The 21,893-nt window shown below is 43.5% G+C and overlaps 1 protein-coding gene across 1 annotated transcript in view; it reads left to right on the forward strand.

Moving 5' to 3' along the window:
- Positions 1-21,456, forward strand: part of LOC137522192 (C-X-C chemokine receptor type 3-2-like) — a 71,948-nt gene extending 50,492 nt beyond the window's left edge. Inside the window, exons 2-3 of the mRNA XM_068242222.1 lie at positions 6,859-6,960; positions 20,376-21,456. Of these exons, the coding sequence (XP_068098323.1) occupies positions 6,859-6,960; positions 20,376-21,392 (1,119 nt within the window). The 3' untranslated portion in view covers positions 21,393-21,456. The remainder of the gene's footprint in view (positions 1-6,858; positions 6,961-20,375) is intronic.
- Positions 21,457-21,893: the final 437 nt, after the last annotated feature.

A 21,893-nucleotide genomic window follows, 5' to 3' on the forward strand; every position in this document is an offset into this window, starting at 1 on the left:
GCCCCACGGGAGACAGCCTACTGTTGCACCAAAACACTTACACTTTATCAGGTGTCCAGAGGTTAGTCATACTTGTATTATTGGTGATTCTGCAGATCATCAATAATCGGGTATATATCTGTATTGTTGGTGATACTGCAAATCACCAATAATCAGATTCTCTCTGTGTGCTGACACCAATCGTTACATAAAGCTGTTCAGTGATTAACCCCTTCACTATCACTACACTATTGTTAAATCGATAATTAGCTTGGTTTCATTATGTGCCAGACAGTCAGAGTGTGTGCTGTGCTCTAGTGCTGCAGGCAGCTGCTATGTGTCTGTGTGTGTGCTGTGCACAGACCAGGCCAGCTGCTGCCTGCTGGCCAGCTATTAGCCTTAGCTAGCTACAGGTTAGGTTAGGGATTAGGGAAAAGGAACACATGCAAAGTGCCACATGCAAACACGTACAAAGTGCCAAGCACAAAGTGCAAAGTGCCATGTGCAAACACGTGCAAAGTGCTACGTGCAAAGTGCAAAGTGCCACATGCAAACACGTGCAAAGTGCCATGTGCAAAGTGCCACGTGCAAAGTGCCACGTGCAAACACGTGCCAACACGTGCCAAGTGCAAAATGCCAAGTGCAAACACGTGCAACACGTGCAAACATGTGCAAAGTGCCACATGCAAACATGTGCAAACACATGAAAAGTGCAAAGTGCCATGTGCAAAGTGCCACGTGCAAACAAACACATGCAAAGTGCCACTTGCAAACAAGTGCCACGTGCAAAGTGCCACATATAAAAAGTGCAAAGTTTGCTCTGCACTTTGCACGTGGCACTTTGCGCGTGTTTGCACGTGGCACTTTGCACGTGGCACTTTAGTGCAAAGTGCTACGTGCAAACACGTGCAAAGACATGCAAAGTGCCACGTGGAAAATGCCACGTGCAAAGTGCCACATTCAAAGTGCTACGTGCAAACACGTGCAAAGTGCCACGTGCAAAGTGCCATGTGCAAAGTGCCACATGCAAAGTGCAAAGTGCCAAGTGCAAAGTTTAGGTTAGGGATTAGGGGAAAGGAACACATGCAAAGTGCCACGTGCAAACAGCCAAGCACAAAGTGCAAAGTGCCACGTACAAAGTGCAAAGTGCAAAGGGCCACGTGCAAACACATGCAAAGTGCCACGTGCAAAGTGCCGCTTTCAAAGTGGCGTGTGCAAAGTGCAACGTGCAAACACGTGCCAAGTGCCAAGTGCAAACACGTGCAAAATGCTAAGTGCAAAGTGCCAACACGTGCAAACACTTGCAAACACGTGCAAAGTGCCACGTGCACACATGTGCAAACGCGTGCAAAGTGCCACTTGCAAACATGTGCAATGTGCAAAGTGCAAAGTGCCACATGCAAACACGTGCTAAGTGCAAAGTGCCAAGTGCAAAGTGCCACATGCAAACATGTGCAAAGTGCCACGTGAAAAGTGCCAACTGCCAAGTGCAAAGTGCAAACACATGCAAAGTGCAAAGTGCCACGTGCAAAGTGCCAAGTGCAAAGTGCCACATGCAAACAAACACATGCAAAGTGCCACTTGCAAACAAGTGCCACGTGCAAAGTGCCACTTTCAACGTGCAAAGTGCAAAGTGCCATGTGCAAAGTGCCACTTGCAAACATGTGCAAAGTGCCACGTGCAAAGTGCAAAGTGCCACATGCAAACCCGTGCCAAGTGCAAAGTGCCACATGCAAACATGTGCCAAGTGCCACGTGAAAAGTGCCAAGTGCCAAGTGCAAAGTGCAAACACATGCAAAGTGCAAAGTGCCAAGTGCCATGTGCAAAGTGCCAAAGTGCCAAGTGCAAAGTGCCACATGCAAACAAGTGCCACGTGCAAAGTGCCACATGCAAAGTGCAAAGTTTGCTCTGCACTTTGCACGTGGCACTTTGCGCGTCTTTGCACGTGGCACTTTGCACTTTGCACGTGCAAACATGTGCAAAGTGCAAAGTTCCACGTGCAAACATGTGCAAAGACGTGCAAAGTGCCACGTTCAAAGTGCTATATGTAAACACGTGCAAAGTTCCATGTGCAAAGTGCCAAGTGCCACATGCAAACAAACACATGCAAAGTGCCACATGCAAACACGTGCAAAGTGCCAAGTGCAAAGTGCCAAGTGCCAAGTGCAAAGTTTGCTCTGCACTTTGCACTTTGCACGTGTTTGCACATGGCACTTTGCACGTGGCACTTTGCACTGTGCAAAGTGCAAAGTTCCACGTGCAAACATGTGCAAAGAAGTGCAAAGTGCCACGTTCAAAGTGCCATGTGCAAAGTGCCACATGCAAAGTGCAAAGTGCCATGTGCAAAGTGCCAAGTGCAACATGCAAACAAACACATGCAAAGTGCCACATGCAAACACGTGCAAAGTGCCACGTGCAAAGTGCCAAGTGCCAAGTTTGCACGTGTTTGCACGTGGCACTTTGCACGTGGCACTTTGCACGTGTTTGCACTTTGCACATGGCACTTTGCACGTGTTTGCACTTGGCACTTTGCACGTGTTTGCACATGGCACTTTGCACGTATTTGCACGTGTTTGCACTTTGCATGTGTTTGCACTTTGCACGTGTTTGCACTTTGCACCTTGCACGTGTTTGCACGTGGCACTTTGCACATGGCGCTTTGCATGTGTTTGCATGTGGCACTTTGCACGTGGCACTTTGTCCTTTGGACTTTGGACACAACGTGGGCTGCTTGACCGCTGTCTGGAACCTAGGCCTAATGTTAATTGACAGCCATTTTTTTGGGGGGGGGATTTTAAGTCCCCACATCATCAATTAGTGTTCCCCTTTAAAAAATAATGATGCTACATGCCTCATTGACCCTAAAAACATTTTAAAAGCAAGTAAAAGGGAACTTCCGGGTTTTCTATCCAGATATCCGAATTTGCCCGGATATCCCGGATAGTGGGGTTGGATATCCGATCGAGGCCGGATACCAAAATGGCCAAATCCGGATATCCGATCTGGATCCGGATATCTGGGTATCCAGATCCGGACCAACACGGATTTTGAAAAGGGGTATCCAAGCACCCCTCCTTACAGAGAACCTCCATCGCGTGGTTCGCAGAAGAGATATGTCCACGTTCCTTGTTCCATGCCTGCTGCTGATAAATGCTGGAGGGGGGAGCGCTGAAGGGGGAAACTGAGGTGAGGGAAGGGGGGAGTGGAAGCCCCTCCCAGCCGCTATGTGTGCCTATTGGTCCCCCCTCATGTGCTATGTCCCCTCCTGTCCCCAAATGGGCCCCGCCCCCCACGTGTCCCAGGGCCTCCAACATCCCAAACATCTTAATCTCTAGTTATCTGCCTGTCACTGCCATGTATCCTCTTTTCGTATTTCTCTCTGCTTTAAATACAATAGGGGAATGACAGCTGAGTGAGTTGTGTGCCCCCTTCTACACTACGCCCTGAGGCTGGAGCCTCTCTCGCCTCTGCCTTAGCCCAGCCATTTTTTGCTGTTTTTAGTTGGGGGTCTTAAGACAGCCTGTCTACAAACATGCAGGACAAGAGAAAATAGTGTGTGAGGATTTATTATTTAAAGGATTGCAATCGTGAAAAATTTTAAAATTTAAAATACATGTAAACATACAAATAAGAAGTATGTGTCTTCCAGAGTAAAACAAGCCATAAATTACTTTCTTCCTAAGTTGCTGTTACTTACAACAGTTAGTAGAAATTTGATGGAACTGAGAGGTTTTTGACTAGTCCATCTTTTCATGGGGGATTCCCAGTATTTCATGTATTTTTTACAAAAAGCACTCCCTGGAAAGGATCTATACAAAGATGTGGGCTCTCCCCCCAACACACACACACACACACACACCTGTTTCTACACGATTCTGACAGTTTGATTGATCAACTACCATTCACTAAGTGCTTTTGAAAATAATAAAGGCCCAGGGAATTCCCCTTGTGGAGGATATGGCCTAGTCCAAAACCTATCGGTTCTGTCAGATTACTGCTACCTACTGTAAGTGACAGCAACATAGGAGAAAAATGATTTCTGGCTCATTTTACTCTGGGAGAAACATATTTCGTATTTGTATGTGTTTACGTGTATTTTAAATTTTTACATTTTTTGTGATAGTTTACCTTTAACCATTTCAGCCACACGGACCTGAGCTTCATGTCCGCAGCGGCAGCAGCTAGAGCCACAGGGACGTGCTAGTCACGTCCCTGCAGTTTGGGGGGGTCTGCAGGCGATCCTGCGGGCAGCTGCCCGTGATCGCGCTGCTGTTGCAAGCAGGGGGGGAATTGCTGCAGGGGACAAAAGTCCCCTGTGCCAATCTGAGCATGTCGCCAAGAATAAACACTGTTTTTGTTCAAAAAACAGTGTTTATTCTTTACGTACAGCCGCCCCGCTATCTCCCGCCGCTGATTTCCGCCGCCGAGCGTTAAACTTATGAATGGAAACAATGTTTCCATGCATAAACTTCTCGCCGCCACTGTGATCAGAGGCTTCCGATGGAAGCCTACGTCACTTCCCCTAGTTACAATGTAGTGATACATTGTATCCTATTAGCATACTGTCATGATTCTGTTGCATTGGTATACAATGCAAGGGAATCACAAGGAAGATTGCTCTGTCAGTATGCAAGAAACACTGAAACTGTAATTAAAGGAATAAACATAAAGATTTATTGTAATCAGCATAAATGTTGCACATTAAGTTCATGCACAGAGTTATGCAACTAAACAGTTACACATCTTACAAACAAACAATCAGCATTAAGATCATGCAGAGAATCAAACAGGACGCATAAACAAGATTAAGTTTATGCAGAGAATCTGACCATCAGAATGCATACACAATTAGCATTAACTTTACGCAGAGAATTACTCTATCAGGATGCATAAACAATTAGTATTACGTTTATGCAGAGAATCATGCAGACGTCAGGCAAGTAATATAAGCAATGGTGCAACTGGAAACTAACACATAATCAGAATATATCAGGTATTGCAGATGCTATGGACCCCCTGCATATAGGATAATATGCAAAGGTATCCAAGCATAACAATATAGTGTGCACACTGAACCCCAAACCTGACTAATATATACACATGAGAATCATATACATTATATACAGAGACAGAGCATCAGAATTATAATCGGCAGGCAACGGAACGTCATACATGCAGGGTCAAACCAAAGATACAAACAAGATATAATCGCTTAGGCAAAGGGTTAGTCAGATACAGAAAACAGGTCAAACACGATCAGAGCAGATACAAGGCTAAGACTCAAGACAGGATACAAGGCTAGGATTCAGGATCAGGAACAAGACCAGAAGGCTAGAACTCGGGATCAGGAACGGACATTGATGAGCTAGCCCAGAGTGGTCTCTTAAGGCAGCTTAAATAGTGTCCAAGAAAGTCAGATGACAGAGTCCAGGTGATCACAGAGCTGCCCTCATTAAATCTGCAATAACAGTTCTTGTGAGTGAGACATCTGGTGGTGGCAGAGGATACTTCAAGCAGTTTCAAACTCTGAGGACACAGATGACATCTGCTGGCGAAATGGAGGAAGTTCATCAATAGTTCAGGAAATTCGCCAGCAGATGCATTTTGTGACACATACATAGTACAATAATAGTTTTTTTTTTTGCTCATCGGGGACATCTTGAGGCCAAATAGTAAAACACACTTACTGACTTTGAGGGGAAAAAAAATTATAATATCTATGACAAGAGGGTATACAATTAAAAGGACCAGGGGTGGTTTGCCTAATCTGTGCTGCGTGGAATCTCCAGCCCGCAGCACAGATCAGGATAGAGCCAGGGCGATCAGACTTACCCCCTTTTTTCCCCACTAGGGGGATGTCCTCCTGGGGGAGTCTGATCACCACCGGCTTGCTGCACTTTGCGGGGGGGGGGGGGGCTCTTCAAAGCCCCCCTCCACAACGTTTTTTTGCGCTCTGTCCCTCTCCCTCCCCCTGTGAGTGGTGCAGGACGGATATCCGTCCTGCGCATTGTAGGATAGGCTTCAGCCTATCATATGCCGGCGATCCCCGGCCAATCAGAGGCCGGGGATCACCGATCTGCCTTACGACGCTGCTGCGCAGCAGCGCCGTATGATGTAAACAGCGGGGATTTCTTCCCCGCGTGTTTACATTTTGCCGGCGAGCCGCGATCGGCGGCTCTCCGGCTGTTCACGGAGACACCCTCCGTGAACTGACATGGAAAGGCCGCTCGATCGAGCGGCCGTTTCCATGGTAACCCACTTAAGACCTGCTGACGCCTATAGGCATTAGCTGGTCGTTAAGTGGTTAATAAATAATTGGCTTAAAATGACTGATGGATGTAAAACTGAAAAAATGGACCTTTATTTCCAAATAGAATATTGCCACCATACATTGTACTAGGGAAATAATTTTAGCGTTGCAATAACCGGGACAAATGGCCAAATAAAATGTGTGGATTTTAATAATGGTAGTATGAATTATTTTAAAACTATAATGGCTGAAAACTGAAAAATAATGATGTTTTTTCAATTTTTTTCTTATTATTCCCATAAAATTGCATTTAAAATAAAATTTTAGCATAATGTACCACCCAAAGAAAGCCTAATTGGTGGCGAAAAAAACAAAGTATAGATCATTTTGTTGTGATAAGTAGTGATAAAGTTACTGGGGAATGAATGGGAGGAGTGCTGATAGGTGAAAAATACCCGCGGGCTGAAATGGTTAATAAGGATTGGCGCCTGGATCACCCTTTCAAGCATAACTTTTATTACTACTAATATTTATGCTGTGAGATTTCTAGATTTACCACTTCCTCTTTTTCAGATGTGCATATCGTCCCTCCACTGTCATACCTCTCAGTCTCATACATCTGTCTGCAGAAACCTCATCTGCCAGACAAGCATCCTCAGTGCTTCTCCTGGTCCAGCCCAGCGTCTGATAATTGCTACAACATGGCCACTTCTGAAGAGTACGATTACACCGTAAGTCTCTGAAAAATGCCTTTTTGGAAAAGACAATTTTCAAAAATAAATAACGTACAATTTAGAACTGCTCTCCAACAACAGCAACTCTAAATGATTAGTTCATTCCGAACAAAATTAATCTTTTCAATTCTTTGTATAATTTTAATTGTATTGTATTTATTAGTTCAAGAAGTAAAATGGTTATACTAAATTGATTTAATTTCTCGCAGCATCCTGAAAAGATGAGATAGAACATTAACATGATATATTATATACTGTCAAAAATAAGAGAGCATTATTATAGAATACACCCCTTTATAAAAGGGAGTGTTTGCAAACAGTGTTGCTTGCAAATTTTCGCCAAAGTCATTTTCTCATCAAACACGCTATTTTCTATTTCGAGAAAATATTCAAACGTAATATTGTCAGAGGAAATTTTTTTTTCTTTCCGATGTGAAAATTCACGGAAAATGTTTATGTGCGATTTTTTGGGGGGTGAAAAATCACAAATGTATTGCGAAATGATTTTCAAAGACATTTTCGCTTGAAAGGCGAATTTTACATTATTTTCGTGAAAATGAATGCGAAAAAAATATTGTCATTTTCCCTCATCACTGTTTGCCAACCATCCCCTCCTATCGCGAGTGATCTTTCAACAACCCCTTGGTACATATATATTTATTAGTAGTTCATAATTGTGTATGAATGCTTTTTGAATATTCCCTGGTGTTTTTAACTAACTTAAAGGGAACCTGAAGTGAGAGGGGTACGGAGGCTGCCATATTTATTGCCTTTTAAACAATGCACATTGCCTGGCTGTCCTGCTAATGTTCTGCCTGTAATGCGTTTAGCCACATACCCTGAACAAGCATGCAGCAGATCAGATGTTTCTGATATTATTGTTAGACCTGACAAGATTAACTGCATGCTTGTTCCTGGTGTGATTCAGACACCACTGCAGCCAAGTAGATCAGCAGGACTGGCAGCCTCCATATATTTCTTGCTTGAGGTTCCCTTTAATATTTATTTTTGCTCATATCTCTGAAATTATGGGGCATTATGGGGCATGCCTCTCCCAGCATGCATTGCGGCCAGGAGCAACCTGCTGCGGCCGGTAAGAAGCAATCCACACATAAGGGGGGCTACAGAAGCAGGTAAACAATGGATCTTCTCCTAACTAACCCCCCTCCCCCCTTTCGGGTTTATTGTAAAAAAAAAAAAATGTGTGTTGGCTGCTCTGTGAACTTTAAACAATGCACATTGCCTGGCTGATCCACCGCTTATAATGCTTGTAGCCATAGACCCTGAGCAAGCATGTACATCAGATGTTTCAAACAAAAATGGGCATTTCTGATCATCCCTAGAACACACGTTTACAATGCACTTGCATCACATTTGCTACGTGAATATATTTGACACAATACACCCCGAGCCCTGGTGTGAGTCTCAAGGTGCTTTAAAAGGAATGACCACGCTTGCTACAAAAAAAAAATAAAAAAAATACTTTTACTTACCCGGGGCATCCACCAGCCTCTGGCAGCCGCTATGTCCCATGCCACAGTTCCACTCTCAGCCGGTCTCCAACGGTGCAGAGGCTGACCTCACCAGGTCGTCCTCTAATGCGCCTGCACGAGGTATGGAATGTAGTGCGCACAGGGTAGAACTACTGTGCCTGCGCAGTACACTCCAGACAGTGTGGACCTGCTTGACAGTAGCGCTCGTGCAGGTACAGTAGAGCAGAGTTCCCCAACCCTGTCCTCAAGGCCCACCAACAGTACATGTTTTGCAGAAAACCATAAACATGCACAGGTGGGGTAATTTGTGTCTCAGCAGAGTTGATTACCTACCTCTGCGGATTCATACAAAACATGTACCTTATGAGCCTTGAGGACAGGCTTGGGGAACACTGCAGGTCCAGCCTCTGGACCAGAGCAGACCAGGAGCCAGCAGCTGAGAGCAGAGCTGCGCGAGGGACATAGCGCCTGCCAAGGGCTGGAGGAAGCCCCATCTAAGTAGATCTTTTTTTTTAGTGATCCTGGACATTCCCTTTAATGCGGCACTGTAGTGACATATAGTAGAATGCAGCAACTATTCAGGATACTCCTGTATATTTCTATGTAGCCCCGCCCTCCCAGTGATGCTTAGCGTAGGTTGTTCAGCTATGCGGAGTTCTCCTCCCAGAGCATTCTGGGAGACTAGGCATTATTTTCACTGGCTTTGGAATTCTCAGAAACAAACATTCCACAGAGCTGCACCTGACAGGACTAAAGATGCTGCCACCTGTGATTAATTTCAGAGTGTAAATCGGGGTGAGGTGACAATAAACTATTTTATTAATTATGTTATTTTCACTACAGTTCCTTTTTAAACAACTTGCAACAGTTTATACAATTCTGTAATGTATAAAAAGAAAAATACGTAGTAACAAAGAAGAAAAAACCTTCACTGTATATTTTGTGCATGAGGACAAGTTTGTATGTGTGAGACATTTGTAGCGCGAGTGTCTGTAAGTAGGGGACTATCTATACTGTATGTTTTAAATAAAAAAAAAACCCTTTAACATTTGAGATCAGGCATAATTTGTATTTGCATTTGATACACAGGGAATTATGTATTATAACCAGGTTTCTTCGCCCAAAAAGTTGGGACAGTGTATACATGTAGATAAAAACAGATGATTTGTGAATCAATAAAATGCTATATTTTATTGAAAAAGTACAGACACAACCTAACAGACACATAAGACATGTTATTTTTTTGTTTTTTGAAAAATAAATGTTCTTTTGAATTTGGTACCAGCAACACTTTTCTGACGGTGTGGGCTACCTAATACTGGGGCCACATCTGTCTGTGCTGGGGGTGGGGGCTACCTAATACTGGGGCCACATCTGTCTGTGCTGAGGGTGGGGGCTACCTAATACTGGGGCCACATCTGACTGTGCTGAGGGTGGGGGCTACCTAATACTGGGGCCACATCTGTCTGTGCTGGGGGTGGGGGCTACCTAATACTGGGACCACATCTGTCTGTGCTGGGGGTGGGGGCTACCTAATACTGGGGCCACATCTGACTGTGCTGAGGGTGGGGGCTACCTAATACTGGGAGCTCATCTGCCTAGCTATAACGGGGAGGGGGCTACCTAATACTGGGGCCACATCTGTCTGTGATGGGGGTGGGGGCTACCTAATACTGGGAGCATATCTGCCTAGCTATACTGGGGAGGGGGCTACCTAATACTGGCGATCATCTGGCTATCTATACTGGGGGAGGGGGCTACCTAATACTGCGGCCACATCTGTCTGTGCTGGGGGTGGGGGCTACCTAATACTGGGAGCATATCTGCCTAGCTATAACGGGGAGGGGGCTACCTAATACTGGCGATCATCTGGCTATCTATACTGGGGGAGGGAGCTATCTAATACTGGGGCACATCTGGTTATCTATGCTGAGTGTGGGGGCTACCTTATACTGGGGGCACATCTGGCTTAGCTATCTATGCTGGGGGATGAGGCTACCTAATACTGGGGGCGCATCTGGCTTTCTGTGCTGGGGGTGTGGCTACCTAATACTGGGTTGCATCTGACTCTCTATGCTGGTGGAGGGGGCTACCTAATACTGGGGGCACACCTGACTATCTATGCTGGGTTGGGGCAGCTACTTAATACTGGGGGCACATCTGTATATCTATACTGGGGAGACATCTGACTATCTATACTGGGAAGGGGGGCTACCTAATACTGGGGGCACATCTGGCTATTTATGCTGGGGATGTGGCTACCAAATACAGGGGGCATCTGGCTATCTATGCTGGGGAGGGGGCTACCTAATACTGAGGAACATCTGACTATCTATGCTGGGGGATGGGGCTACCTAATACTGGGGAACATCTGGCTATCTATGCTGGAGGTGGGGGTTACCTAATACTGGGAGAACATATGGCTATCTATAACAACAACAACAATAACAATAACAATAATATTTATATAGCGCTTTTCTCCCTGGGGACTCAAAGCGCTGTGACCCTGCATTATGCAGTCTCAAAGGCTAGGGAAAAGAGGTGAGTTTTTAGCCTTTTTTTATGCAGGGTTAGGGGAGCTACCTAATACTGGGAGCACATCTGGATATCTATACTGGGGGGGCGTCTAGTGGCTATCTATTCTGAGAAGGGGGCTACCTATCTAATACTGGGAGCACATCTGCCTAGCTATACTGGGAAGGGGACTACCTAATAGTGGGGCACATCTAGCTAGCTATACCATGAAAGGGGCTACCTAATTCTGGGGCCACATCTGGCTATTGATACTGGGGAGGGGGGCTACCTAATACTGAGGCACATGTAGCTAGCTATATTGGGGAGGGCAGCTTTTATATTAGTTCACACAAACACTCCATCCATCAGCTCTTAGTCCAGCTCCTCTGTCAAATTTAAGAACCCATTGTAGCCCACAAGTAAAAAGTTTGGCCAACCAGATGGTGAAAATAAACAAATGTTCTAGATGGTGATAATAAACAAAGAGTGGTTTACTGGTTCGCTTTGAGATCCTGCCAGATACCAAGCCTTTTTTCCTAGGTGTATCAGAGGCCGACTCATACCGAGAATCCACCACAGCTGTTCTCAAAACCACATGTGGTTAACTCTGGGAGATAAACATGCCTGCTGTAAAGCGAAAAAATCTAAATCACGAATGGCACAGGAAATAGCAAGGTTCAGCTAGAAAGGTTATGTGGCTGTACAAGCAGAGGCTTTAGGGTCACGCTACTTAAAAATAACATTGCCACATAGCAGCTGAGCATGAATGGATGAGATAGCCCAAGAGCAAAAAGGGTTATCTATCTAAGAAGGTGCACCCAATGCCTGCCTGCTGAACGGAGCTGATGTTAGTATTCATTATCCTTATCGTATGGTACCTATACACAGTACAATAAAAACGTTTGATTTTCCGTTTATTTGACCAAAACGATCAAATCGAATGAAAGTTAAAAAGATTCTTTTTTTTTTTATCAAGAAAAATTAACGATTATCCCATTTTTTCTATAAAAATCCGATCGGACATGTTGGAAAAATATATTTGACCTAACGGAATAATCAAAACGAAATTATCGAATTGAAAAAAATTAAAAAAGGGTACCATGTATGGGCACCATTAATGTATGGGCACCATTATGATGACCACCAGTCTAAGCTATGAAGATGTTGGCTACACAATGGTGCAGAGGAGGGGGGAAGGGGGGATGAGCTACGGGGCCCTCCTCCCACTCACCTTGCAGAACTATACTTCCCTGCTAGGGGTGGTCGGAAATTACAATTTCCTATTCCGTGGAAATTCCAGTTTCCACCAATGCCATTTACAGATTCTGTGGATTTCTGATTTCTGTTTTCTGTTTTCCGATTTCCGAGGAGTCATTTTTTGCACTCTCCTTTTGGCCAAATAGTTGAATCTGCATTCTCTGATTGGTCCAATGCTTCCACTTCTGTGATTGGGCTAAAATGACCAAGTTGCTGTAATGTCGGTATTTACGCAGAAATCCGATTTCTGTTTTCCGATTTCTCAGTTCCAGTTTCTGAGGAGTCTTTTTTTATGTAATTTTTTTGCATTGTCTGATTGGCCATATACTTTTGAGTTGACTGCATTCTGTGATTGGTCTAATGCTTTCAAGTGATTGGGCTAAAATTACTGAGTTGCGATAATGCAGTATTTCCAATCAGAAATGTGGAAATTTCAATTCCGTGAAATCCAAATGAGCATCCCTATTCCCTAATCCCACTTCCTTGCGTCTCCTCCTCCTCCCAGCAGCCAATATAGTTACATAGCTAGACTGCGCTAATACTCAGGAGTGGATGGGTAGGCGGTGGCTTAAAGAGAATCTGTACTGTAAAATTCTTACAATAGGAAGCATACCATTCTATTCATTATGTTCTCCTTGTCCCCTCTGTGCTGTTTCTGCCACTCCCTGCTGCAATCCTGGCTTGTAATTGCCATTTTTATGCAGTGTTTACAAACAAAAGACATAGCAAGTGATACGCTGAGAGTAGCTCAGTGTGTGAGTCATACAGAGTGTGCAGGGGGACTGGAGAGTGTGTGTACAGCTTCTATCCAATCACAAGCAGCACAGCACATTCCAGCCTGACTGCCTCAGCCCGACAGAGCCGACAGAGGAGAGAAGATCAGATCATATAACAGAGATAACACAGCCACTGTGCAAATAGGAAAGGCTGCAGTAAGACAGAGCACATTCGAACAGCTATAGGAACATATAGGATAGAAGAAATAAGGTTCAAAATTTTGTTACAGAGTCTCTTTAAGCGTCACTGGCCACTACCTGGGGCGGTGCATCGGCAGAAGAGGGGCTGCTTGTTACACTCCTGCAGCTAAGGTATGGCTCAGCCCTTTCTTTGAGTTAATCATAACCTCATCCCCAGCTAACTGCAGCATTCACAGGGAAAGTCCACTATACACATTGTAAATCTGAATTAAACAGCAGTGCACACAAAATATGAAGCTCCCCAGACCCACTGCAACTAAACACTGTTGTCATACGAAAACAGCAAGTGCAGACGCATTTGTTTTTCTAGCAACTTCAGCAGGAAAACACAAAAAAGAAAAAAAAATCACAGGCAAGCAAAAATACATCGTCCTCATTTAACTTCACACATATGTGAGTACAGCATTTTTTTCTTAAAGGACCACTAGCGCGAAAAAAAAGTAGGCAGTTAAAATCTGACAGAACCGACAGGTTTTGGGCCAGTCCATCTCCTCATGGGGGATTCTCAGGGTTTTCTTTGTTTTCAACAGCATTTCCTGAACAGCAGTTTAAAATGCTAAAATAATAAGATACCAGCCAGCCTCCCTACTCACTTGGACACTATTATAGTTATGCTACATACACACTTGAGATTAAAGTCTTTGGAAAAGGCAAGAACACAGACCAATTTTACCCCCTTCCATGTAGTATGAGAGCAATACTCTACACAGTCTATTTTATGGAGCTGCACTCCTCATCAGATAAAATCTTTGCAAGATGCTCTACACAAACATGCTGTAGACATTCAAAAGATCAGTATCTGCAAAAATCTGTTCCTGAAAAAGATCCGTTCCTACAAAATGCATTTATAGTCTGATATCTGCAGATCTCAATACACACCTTGTTTAACAGACATTCATCTGCAGATCTGACAATCATCTGCAGATCTGAAGATCCATCCTGGTGGATCTGATCTGCAGATGAATGTCTGTTAAAGGGGAACTGAAGAGAGGTATATGGAGGCTGCCATATTTATTTCCTTTTAATCAATACCAGTTGCCTGACAGCCCTCCTGATCCTCTGCCTCTAATACTATTACCCATAGCCCCTGAACAAGCATGCAGCAGATCAGGTGTTTCAGACTTTAGGGCCCATTTCCACTATCGCAAATTTGCATGCGTTTTTTGCATGCAAATTTGCATGCGTTTTTGCATGAAAATTCGCATAGCAATACAAGTGAATGGGACTTTTTCCACTTGTCAGGGCCCGTTTCCTCTATCGCGAATCTGCATGCGTTTCCTGCATGCAGATTCGCACAGCCAATACAAGTGGATGGGCCTGTTTCCACTTGTCAGTTTTCCTGAGCGTCTTTCTGTGCAGGATTTTTCTGCACGCCAGAGCCCTCAGAGTTCGCCTGTGTGTTGAATGCATGCGAATCGCTGCTAATGTATTTAATAGGGAAATCGCCTGCGGGTTTGGTATGTGAATTTTCATGCAAATTCGTATGCGAATTTGCATGGAAATCAATGAAAAAGCACACCGGCACTGCCATGGTGAAATTCGCATACAGCGTCATCACGCGAATTCGCATGAAAATTTGCATACAACCGCATGCAAAATTCGCATTCGTATGCAAATTTTTACCGCGGCGATTCGCACCGCACAAGTGGAAGCGGGCCCTCAGGATTCCTTTGCGTTTTTCTGTGCAGAAAAAATTCTCATGGCAGAGCCATCAGAATTCGCATAACGTATACCGCTATATGCGAATCGCATACAATGTATTTAATAGGAAATTTGCATGAGGTTTGGGTATGCAAATTTTCATGTGAATTTTCATGCAAATTCACCTAGAAACAATGGAAAATCGCACCAGGACTGCCATGGTTGAATTCGCATACATAGTCATCCATGCGAATTGGCATGAAAATTTGCATAGACCCGCATGCGAAATTCGCATCCGCATGCAAATTTTTCCCGCAACAATTCCCACCGCACAAGTGAAAATGCAGCCTTAAAGTCAGATCTGACAAGACTAGCTGCATGCTTGTTTCTGGTGTTATTCAGATACTACTGCAGAGAAATAGACCAGCAGGTCTGCCAGGCAACCGGTATTGATTAAAAGGAAATAAATATGGCAGCCTCCAAATACCTCTTACTTCAGTTCCCCTTTAAACAAGGTGTGTAATGAGATCTGCAGATATCATAGACTATGAATGCATTTTGCAGGAACGGATCTTTGGCAGGAACAGATTTTTGCAGGAACTGATCTTTTGAATGTGTACAGCATCTTTGTGTGCAGCATCTTGCAAAGATTTCTGTCTGATGGGGAATTCAGCTCCATAGAATAGACTGTGTAGGTATTGCTCTCATACTACATGAAGGGTGGTAAAATTGGTCTTTCATTTTCCAAAGACATTTATCTCAAGTGTGTATGTAGCATTAGACTTTGCAACTGTTGTTCAGGAAATGGAGGAGATGGACTGGCCCAAAACCTGTCGGTTCTGTCAGATTTAAACTGCCTACTTTTTTTTGCGATACTTATTTGTTTATCTCATGGATTAGCTCCCCTTACAGTTAAGGTACAAAATAAATAAGCATTGTGAATCAACCCCTAAGAGCTTAAAACATTTCCAACTCTGTTTAACTCAGTCAGGCAGAGAAAGAAAAAAAGGAACACAGCATAGTTATTTGTGTGCTAGGCACTGTACATACACATGTCTATCTCATCATGTCACATGTCATCTCGGGTATCCTTTAAAGGAAATACTGGGAACAAATGGTTTTTAAACTGTCATTTTTCTGAGTTTTTGTGAAAAATTCTTATTTTGACTTGTACCCACTATTCTCCAGTCCTTAACATATGTTAAAGAGACTCTGTAACAAAATTTTTAGCAGTATTTCTCCTAAGTTCCTAATAAGGCTGTTCCATTGTGCTCTGGCTTACTGCAGCACTTTCTACTTGCACCGTCTCTGTAATAAATCAACGTATCTTTCCCCTGTCGGATTTGTCACCTGTGTCTGGAAGGCTGCCAACTCTTCAGTAATGTGAACAAGTTAACCCCTTCCACGCCCCTCCAGTGCTCGTGTGATGTTTATTCCTCACAGACAACGTCCCTGCTCTCACTGTCAGCTTGTCTGCTATCTGTGAGGCTGATAAACACAGACTGATAAACTGAACAAAGAATAGCTGGCTGAGGAGGAAGCTGCCTGTCAGGCTGACACGAGTGCAGAGCCGAGACTCCAGGCTCTAAAGACACAGCTTGTCATGCTTCATTGACACAGAGCTCATTCAAAACTTGCACATAACCTCTGGAGACTGAATTCAATGTGTAGCTCACTGAATTCTCTGTGTACTCACTGTGTATTAACTGAGTTCACTGCTCTGCTGATGTACTTCGTGTTTTGGTGGCCATCTTTTATGTTTACAAAACAGTTTATACATAGCTCTCAACTGTCTCTCTTTCGGAGGGACAGTCCCTCTTTGGTAGCCCTGTCCCTCTGTCCCTCTTTCCTCCTCATTTGTCCCTCTTTCAGGATGTTGTCCCTCTTTCTATGTAAATATATATATATTTCTCTACTAAAAATGGGTTTGATTGACTCTAAACTTTATTCCCATCCTTTCAATTGATATATTACTAATTTTAAAATGTTAATATGAAGGAAATTGAACCAGGATAGAGAGGACCGGTGTGGTTTGAATTCTAAAACAACATATATCTGATGAAATCTTTATGGTATGCATGACTAGGGGTGTGACAGGGGCGTGATTAGGGGTGTGGCTTAAGTGCCCCTCTTTCTCATCTCAAAAAGTTGGGAGGTATGGTTTATACCCTCTTTATTCCAGCGGGCTAGGAGATGACCCCAAACAGGCAGGGATGATTGTTTCTACTTCATTTTGTGAATACAGATTCAACTTCATTTTGTGAATACAGATAGCTTTGCTATTCACCACTGAAGTCGTCATGAACTTACGCAAAAATTATGTGAAATTACAAATGATTACGCAAAATGAATTGATTTTGTGTCAACTTTGGTGTCAAAAACATGTATGAGGAATTATGCAAAAATTTGCGCAAAATTACAAATGTGTATACGAAATAATTTGAATTTACAAATCTTAATTATGCTTAGACATAATTGCAAAAATGTATGCAAAATTTTGCATAATCATAATAGCTGATTACGATCATCACTACCAGTGGCCAAACAAATCTCATGTCGTGTCTGAGAAAGGCTTAGATGCAACTTAAAAAGGAGGGGCTCTTCCATGAGTACATTTGAATTTGGCGCCGGTAGACTTGGGCGCAGGATCCAGCTGTAATATGGCTGATCCTGCTTCTGCACAAGTCCGGCCCGAATTAATTACTATTCCCCCTCCAGGCCGCTATGGATAGTGGGGGAATGAAATCATTCGGCTTCCAACGATTGCTGGAAGCCGAGTTATTATGATTTTTATGCAACCTTGGCTCCATCCTCTGACGGCGCCAACGTTACTCACTGAGCGCCGCTATAGACTGAATCCCTTTATAGTCTATGGCGGCGCTGGCTGCACCCAAATCTAGCAGCGCTGAAAAGCACTGCTCCACTCTTCCACTGCCTGTGGCAAATGCCCATTCAATGAACAGCACCACCTACAGCTGCTCATGGAAAAGAGGCCTAAGTTCCCCATAAATCCATTGGGATGTAGCACATTGCAATGGAATTCAAAATTTGCTTCTTAAGGGCATACACTTTTCATGTATAATTAATTTAAAATAATATCTAATCAAATGCATATTAAAAAAAAATATAAGATAGATTTTTTTAATGCACTAGCACAGACATTCACTTCCCAAACTCAAAAAATAAAAAAGTACAATCCTACAGTATAAAGTTTTAGGCATTAAAGTGGATCCGAGGTAAACTTTTACACATTGCATTATTGTGTTCCTTTCCTATTGTTTATGAGGCATTCCTCAAGCCAAATACTTTTTTGTTTTAATACTCTAATTCCCTATAAACTAAATAAGCCACGCCCACAGGTTCAGAGAGCCTTGTCAGTAGCAAGGGCTCATGAGACTCAGTCTGGGCAGGAGGAGGAGGAGGAGGTGTTACTAGCCATTGATTTCAGAGGCAGAGGGGAGGAGGGAGGAGGAGAGGGGATCAGGCTGATGGCTCAAGATACAGATAAGCCTGCCTTTAAGTAATGTTTACAGACAACATGGCTGCTGTCATTGTATCACAGGAATAAATGATCATATTCTATTAAAACTGTTTGCAGCTAGCTTTGCTGTGTAAACCATCTAAACTTTAGATAAGATATATAGACAAGTTACTTGTTATAGTTAGTTTTTTATCTCGGATCCGCCTTTGACTTTCCATGTTCCTTGTCAAGTCTGGACTGTGGTTGGCCATTTAACTAAATAGATATTTGAAGATAATCTCTTGGACTATCCAGAATAACTGAGCTGTCAGTTTGAATGTAATGCTTAGTACACACCATACAGTTTTCACTTCAGATCCTATTTAAGCAAGTGATCAGATCCATATTGAAATCTGACATCGATCAGATATAGAAGAAAGCTAGCATCCACACATATGTAGTGTACAAGATACAGAGGCGCCAAAAGAATAAAAGGTAATTAAATGAACTTAAAAAGCCAACTGGTTAAACAGAGGAGGCAGCGGTGGTCTTACCCCCTCCAAACAGACACAGGCAAGGACTGCGATTCAGACAGTCAACAATTTATTCGGAACTTCAAAAAACAATGCAACGCGTTTCACGGGCCATACATCCCGCCTCCCCAGGCAAAACACAGTAGGAGTCACAGCGTCTGTATTATATCAGCGAGCTATGTGATTTTTTATTTTTTTTAATTCCAAACAGATTTCTGATCGTTTTTTGGCCAAGATTTAAAGGAACCCCGAGATAACTAATATGAGAATGTTTATTCTTACCTTGGGCTTCCTCCAGCCCCATGATGATCGTGGGCTCTCTTGCCATCCTCCCTGGTCACTTCATTGTCCCAGGATCACCTCTGGTATCTTCTTTATGTGGTGTGTTGTTCTGCATGTGGTGTTCTGCACGTCACCAGAAGAACGCTTCTGGCTGCGGGAACACAACGGGGGTGCAGAACACCACAACTTGCCACGGCTTTAGATTTTACGGGAGTCAATCCTGGGCAAGGGAGGATGACGAGGGAGCCCAGGGTCCTCATGGGGCTGGAGGAAGCCCCAGGTAAGTATAAATTAAGCACAGTGTACAGTCTCAGGTACACTTTAATTGAAAGAATATATACATGGAATGATAGACAGTATTTTATTTGATATTTTCCAGCATGTCTGAACTGCTTTTGATCATGAAATTAATCGAGTTTGAGCTAGGATCGGTCACTGGCAATCAGTAGGCTGTCTAATTTTCTTACCTGATCATTTTCTCGATAGGAAATATGATATGAAGTGAAAATTGCGCAGTACAGTCATCACAACCATGTGAGCCATGCGGTGGAGCGCAGAAGAAGCTGACCCAGAAGCCGACCTGGCGAGGTCAGCTTCTGCAGTGGAGAAGACCAGGAGCCACTGGAGCTGCGGTGAGGGCACAGGATGGCTGCCAGGGGCTGGAGGAAGCCCCAGGTAAGTGGATTTTTGTTTTTCATTCTGTTTGGACGTATCCTTTAAAGAAACCCTGAGTGGAGAACAAAAATTACTCATCTAAAAAGAGGGAAGGCTCTAGATTCTCTCTCCATCCCCTCGTTCCACCACTAAAACCCCAACCACCAAGAGTGAAGTGATTTGACTAGAACGTCAGGATAAGCCTCCTTGGCCTTGGAAGGCTTCAGAAGTACTCACACCCCTGGTTCTTCTGATAACTAGCGGATCTACAATGTGCATGTGCAAGTGTGCGCTTGTGCATGCACAGTATAGATCCACCCGGCTTCAGAAGCACTTGGGGATGCAAGAACTTCCGAAGACTGCAGAGGAGTAGTGAAGGTGCGTTACTTCACCCCGGGACAGCAATTGAATGATGGGATGCTGAGAGGACTGGGAAGCTTCTATGGGATCCAGAGCCTGCCCTCTTATTAAGTATCTATTTTTTTCCAGCTTGGTTCAGGTATGCTTTAAAAAAATAATATACTTCTGAATATATTTTCTCATTAGACTTGGGAGAACACCAGAGTGTCGGAGTAATTGCTTACACTCTTATTGTCTGCAGGACCCTACAGATGATCCATTAGATGTGGGGCACGCTCATCCTTGTGAATTCCAGTCAATCAGCACCTTCACTTCTCACTTCATCCCAGTGTCCTACACGGTGGTGTTCCTGCTCGCTCTAGCAGGTAATGGACTGGTTTTGTATGTGCTTGTGAAAAGACACTCCTCTTGGCTTTTAGCAGACCATTACTTGTTCCAGCTGGCCTTGTCAGACCTTCTTCTTGCTCTCACTCTACCTTTTCGAGCCCTACAGTTCAGATATGGTTGGGCCATTGGCCACGTCCCTTGCAAGATTCTGGGAGGCCTCTTCAACATAAATATATATACCACCATTTTTTTCTTAGCGTGCATCAGCATGAATCGATATTTCTCCATTGTCCGTGCGATAGAGCTTCATAAAATGCAGCGACCCATCCATACAATCATCATTTGTATTTTTATCTGGGTATTCTCCTGCGTTTTGTCTTGGCAAGAGTTTTATTTCCAAGGATCAGAGTTCATCCCATACACTGGAAAAACAGTTTGTGTTTATATGTTTCCACCCGATCAGTCAGATTCTTGGAGAATTTCTCTGCAATTCATAGAACTTTCTCTTGGATTCATCATTCCCTTGGGGTTTATGACGTTCTCCTACTCTAGAATATTTTGCACGCTGCAAGGATCTAGGCTTAACCACTCTCGAAGATCTCAGCTTGTTGTGGTTATCCTCCTGGTGGTTTTTGTCTGCTGCTGGATGCCCTACAAAACTTTACAACTTATTGACAGCCTGCAACGATCGAATTACATTAAACGAGACTGCAATTTTGAACACAAGCTGGATGTCGGGATGATTGTTAGCGAGACACTGGGTCTTTCTCACGTGTGTATAAACCCAATTGTATATGCCTTTGTTGGAGTTAAGTTCAGGAGAGAAATTTACAAAATTTTCAAAACATTTTCTAAGCAGATGCGTAATTCTACTTTTGTTATGTCCAGAGAGGGAACGGTTGTTACAGACTCTTACTCCAGAATTATGTGATCATTGTCTTTTGCAACCACTCAGGCTATGTTTAATTTACCTTATTTGCAAACTTAAAGCTGTAATTGACTACAACAAGCAATTGTTCTGTGACCCAGGCTTAAAATACTGCTTGCATTGCTGATTCTAAATGTTATAAGCCTATGCAAAAAGGACTTGCGCGGCAACCAGCTTTTACCTTTGTGTCATTAAAATTCAGTATACTAAACTGTAATTGGTTATTCTAGGTTGCTCTGCTTCAGCTTTCAGCTTTTGTCCATGTATATGGCTAAAACTGTGCTTCTTTTAGCTTAAAGTGAACCTCCGGACTAAAAATCTACTCAGCAGAACTGAAAAGGTTTGGTGTTTCTTTAACAGTTTCATAGCATCGGAACTTTGTTTTTCTTACCAAAGCATCATTTTTAGCTGCATTGTTAGCTAAGCTCCACCCATTAAAGAAAACTGCCCGGGCTTTTTTCCCCTGATGCTGTGCAAAGCATGATGGGATTTCCTATGTTGTTA

The sequence above is a fragment of the Hyperolius riggenbachi genome, chromosome 6, assembly GCF_040937935.1.
Source record: "Hyperolius riggenbachi isolate aHypRig1 chromosome 6, aHypRig1.pri, whole genome shotgun sequence".
Lineage (NCBI taxonomy): Eukaryota > Metazoa > Chordata > Amphibia > Anura > Hyperoliidae > Hyperolius > Hyperolius riggenbachi.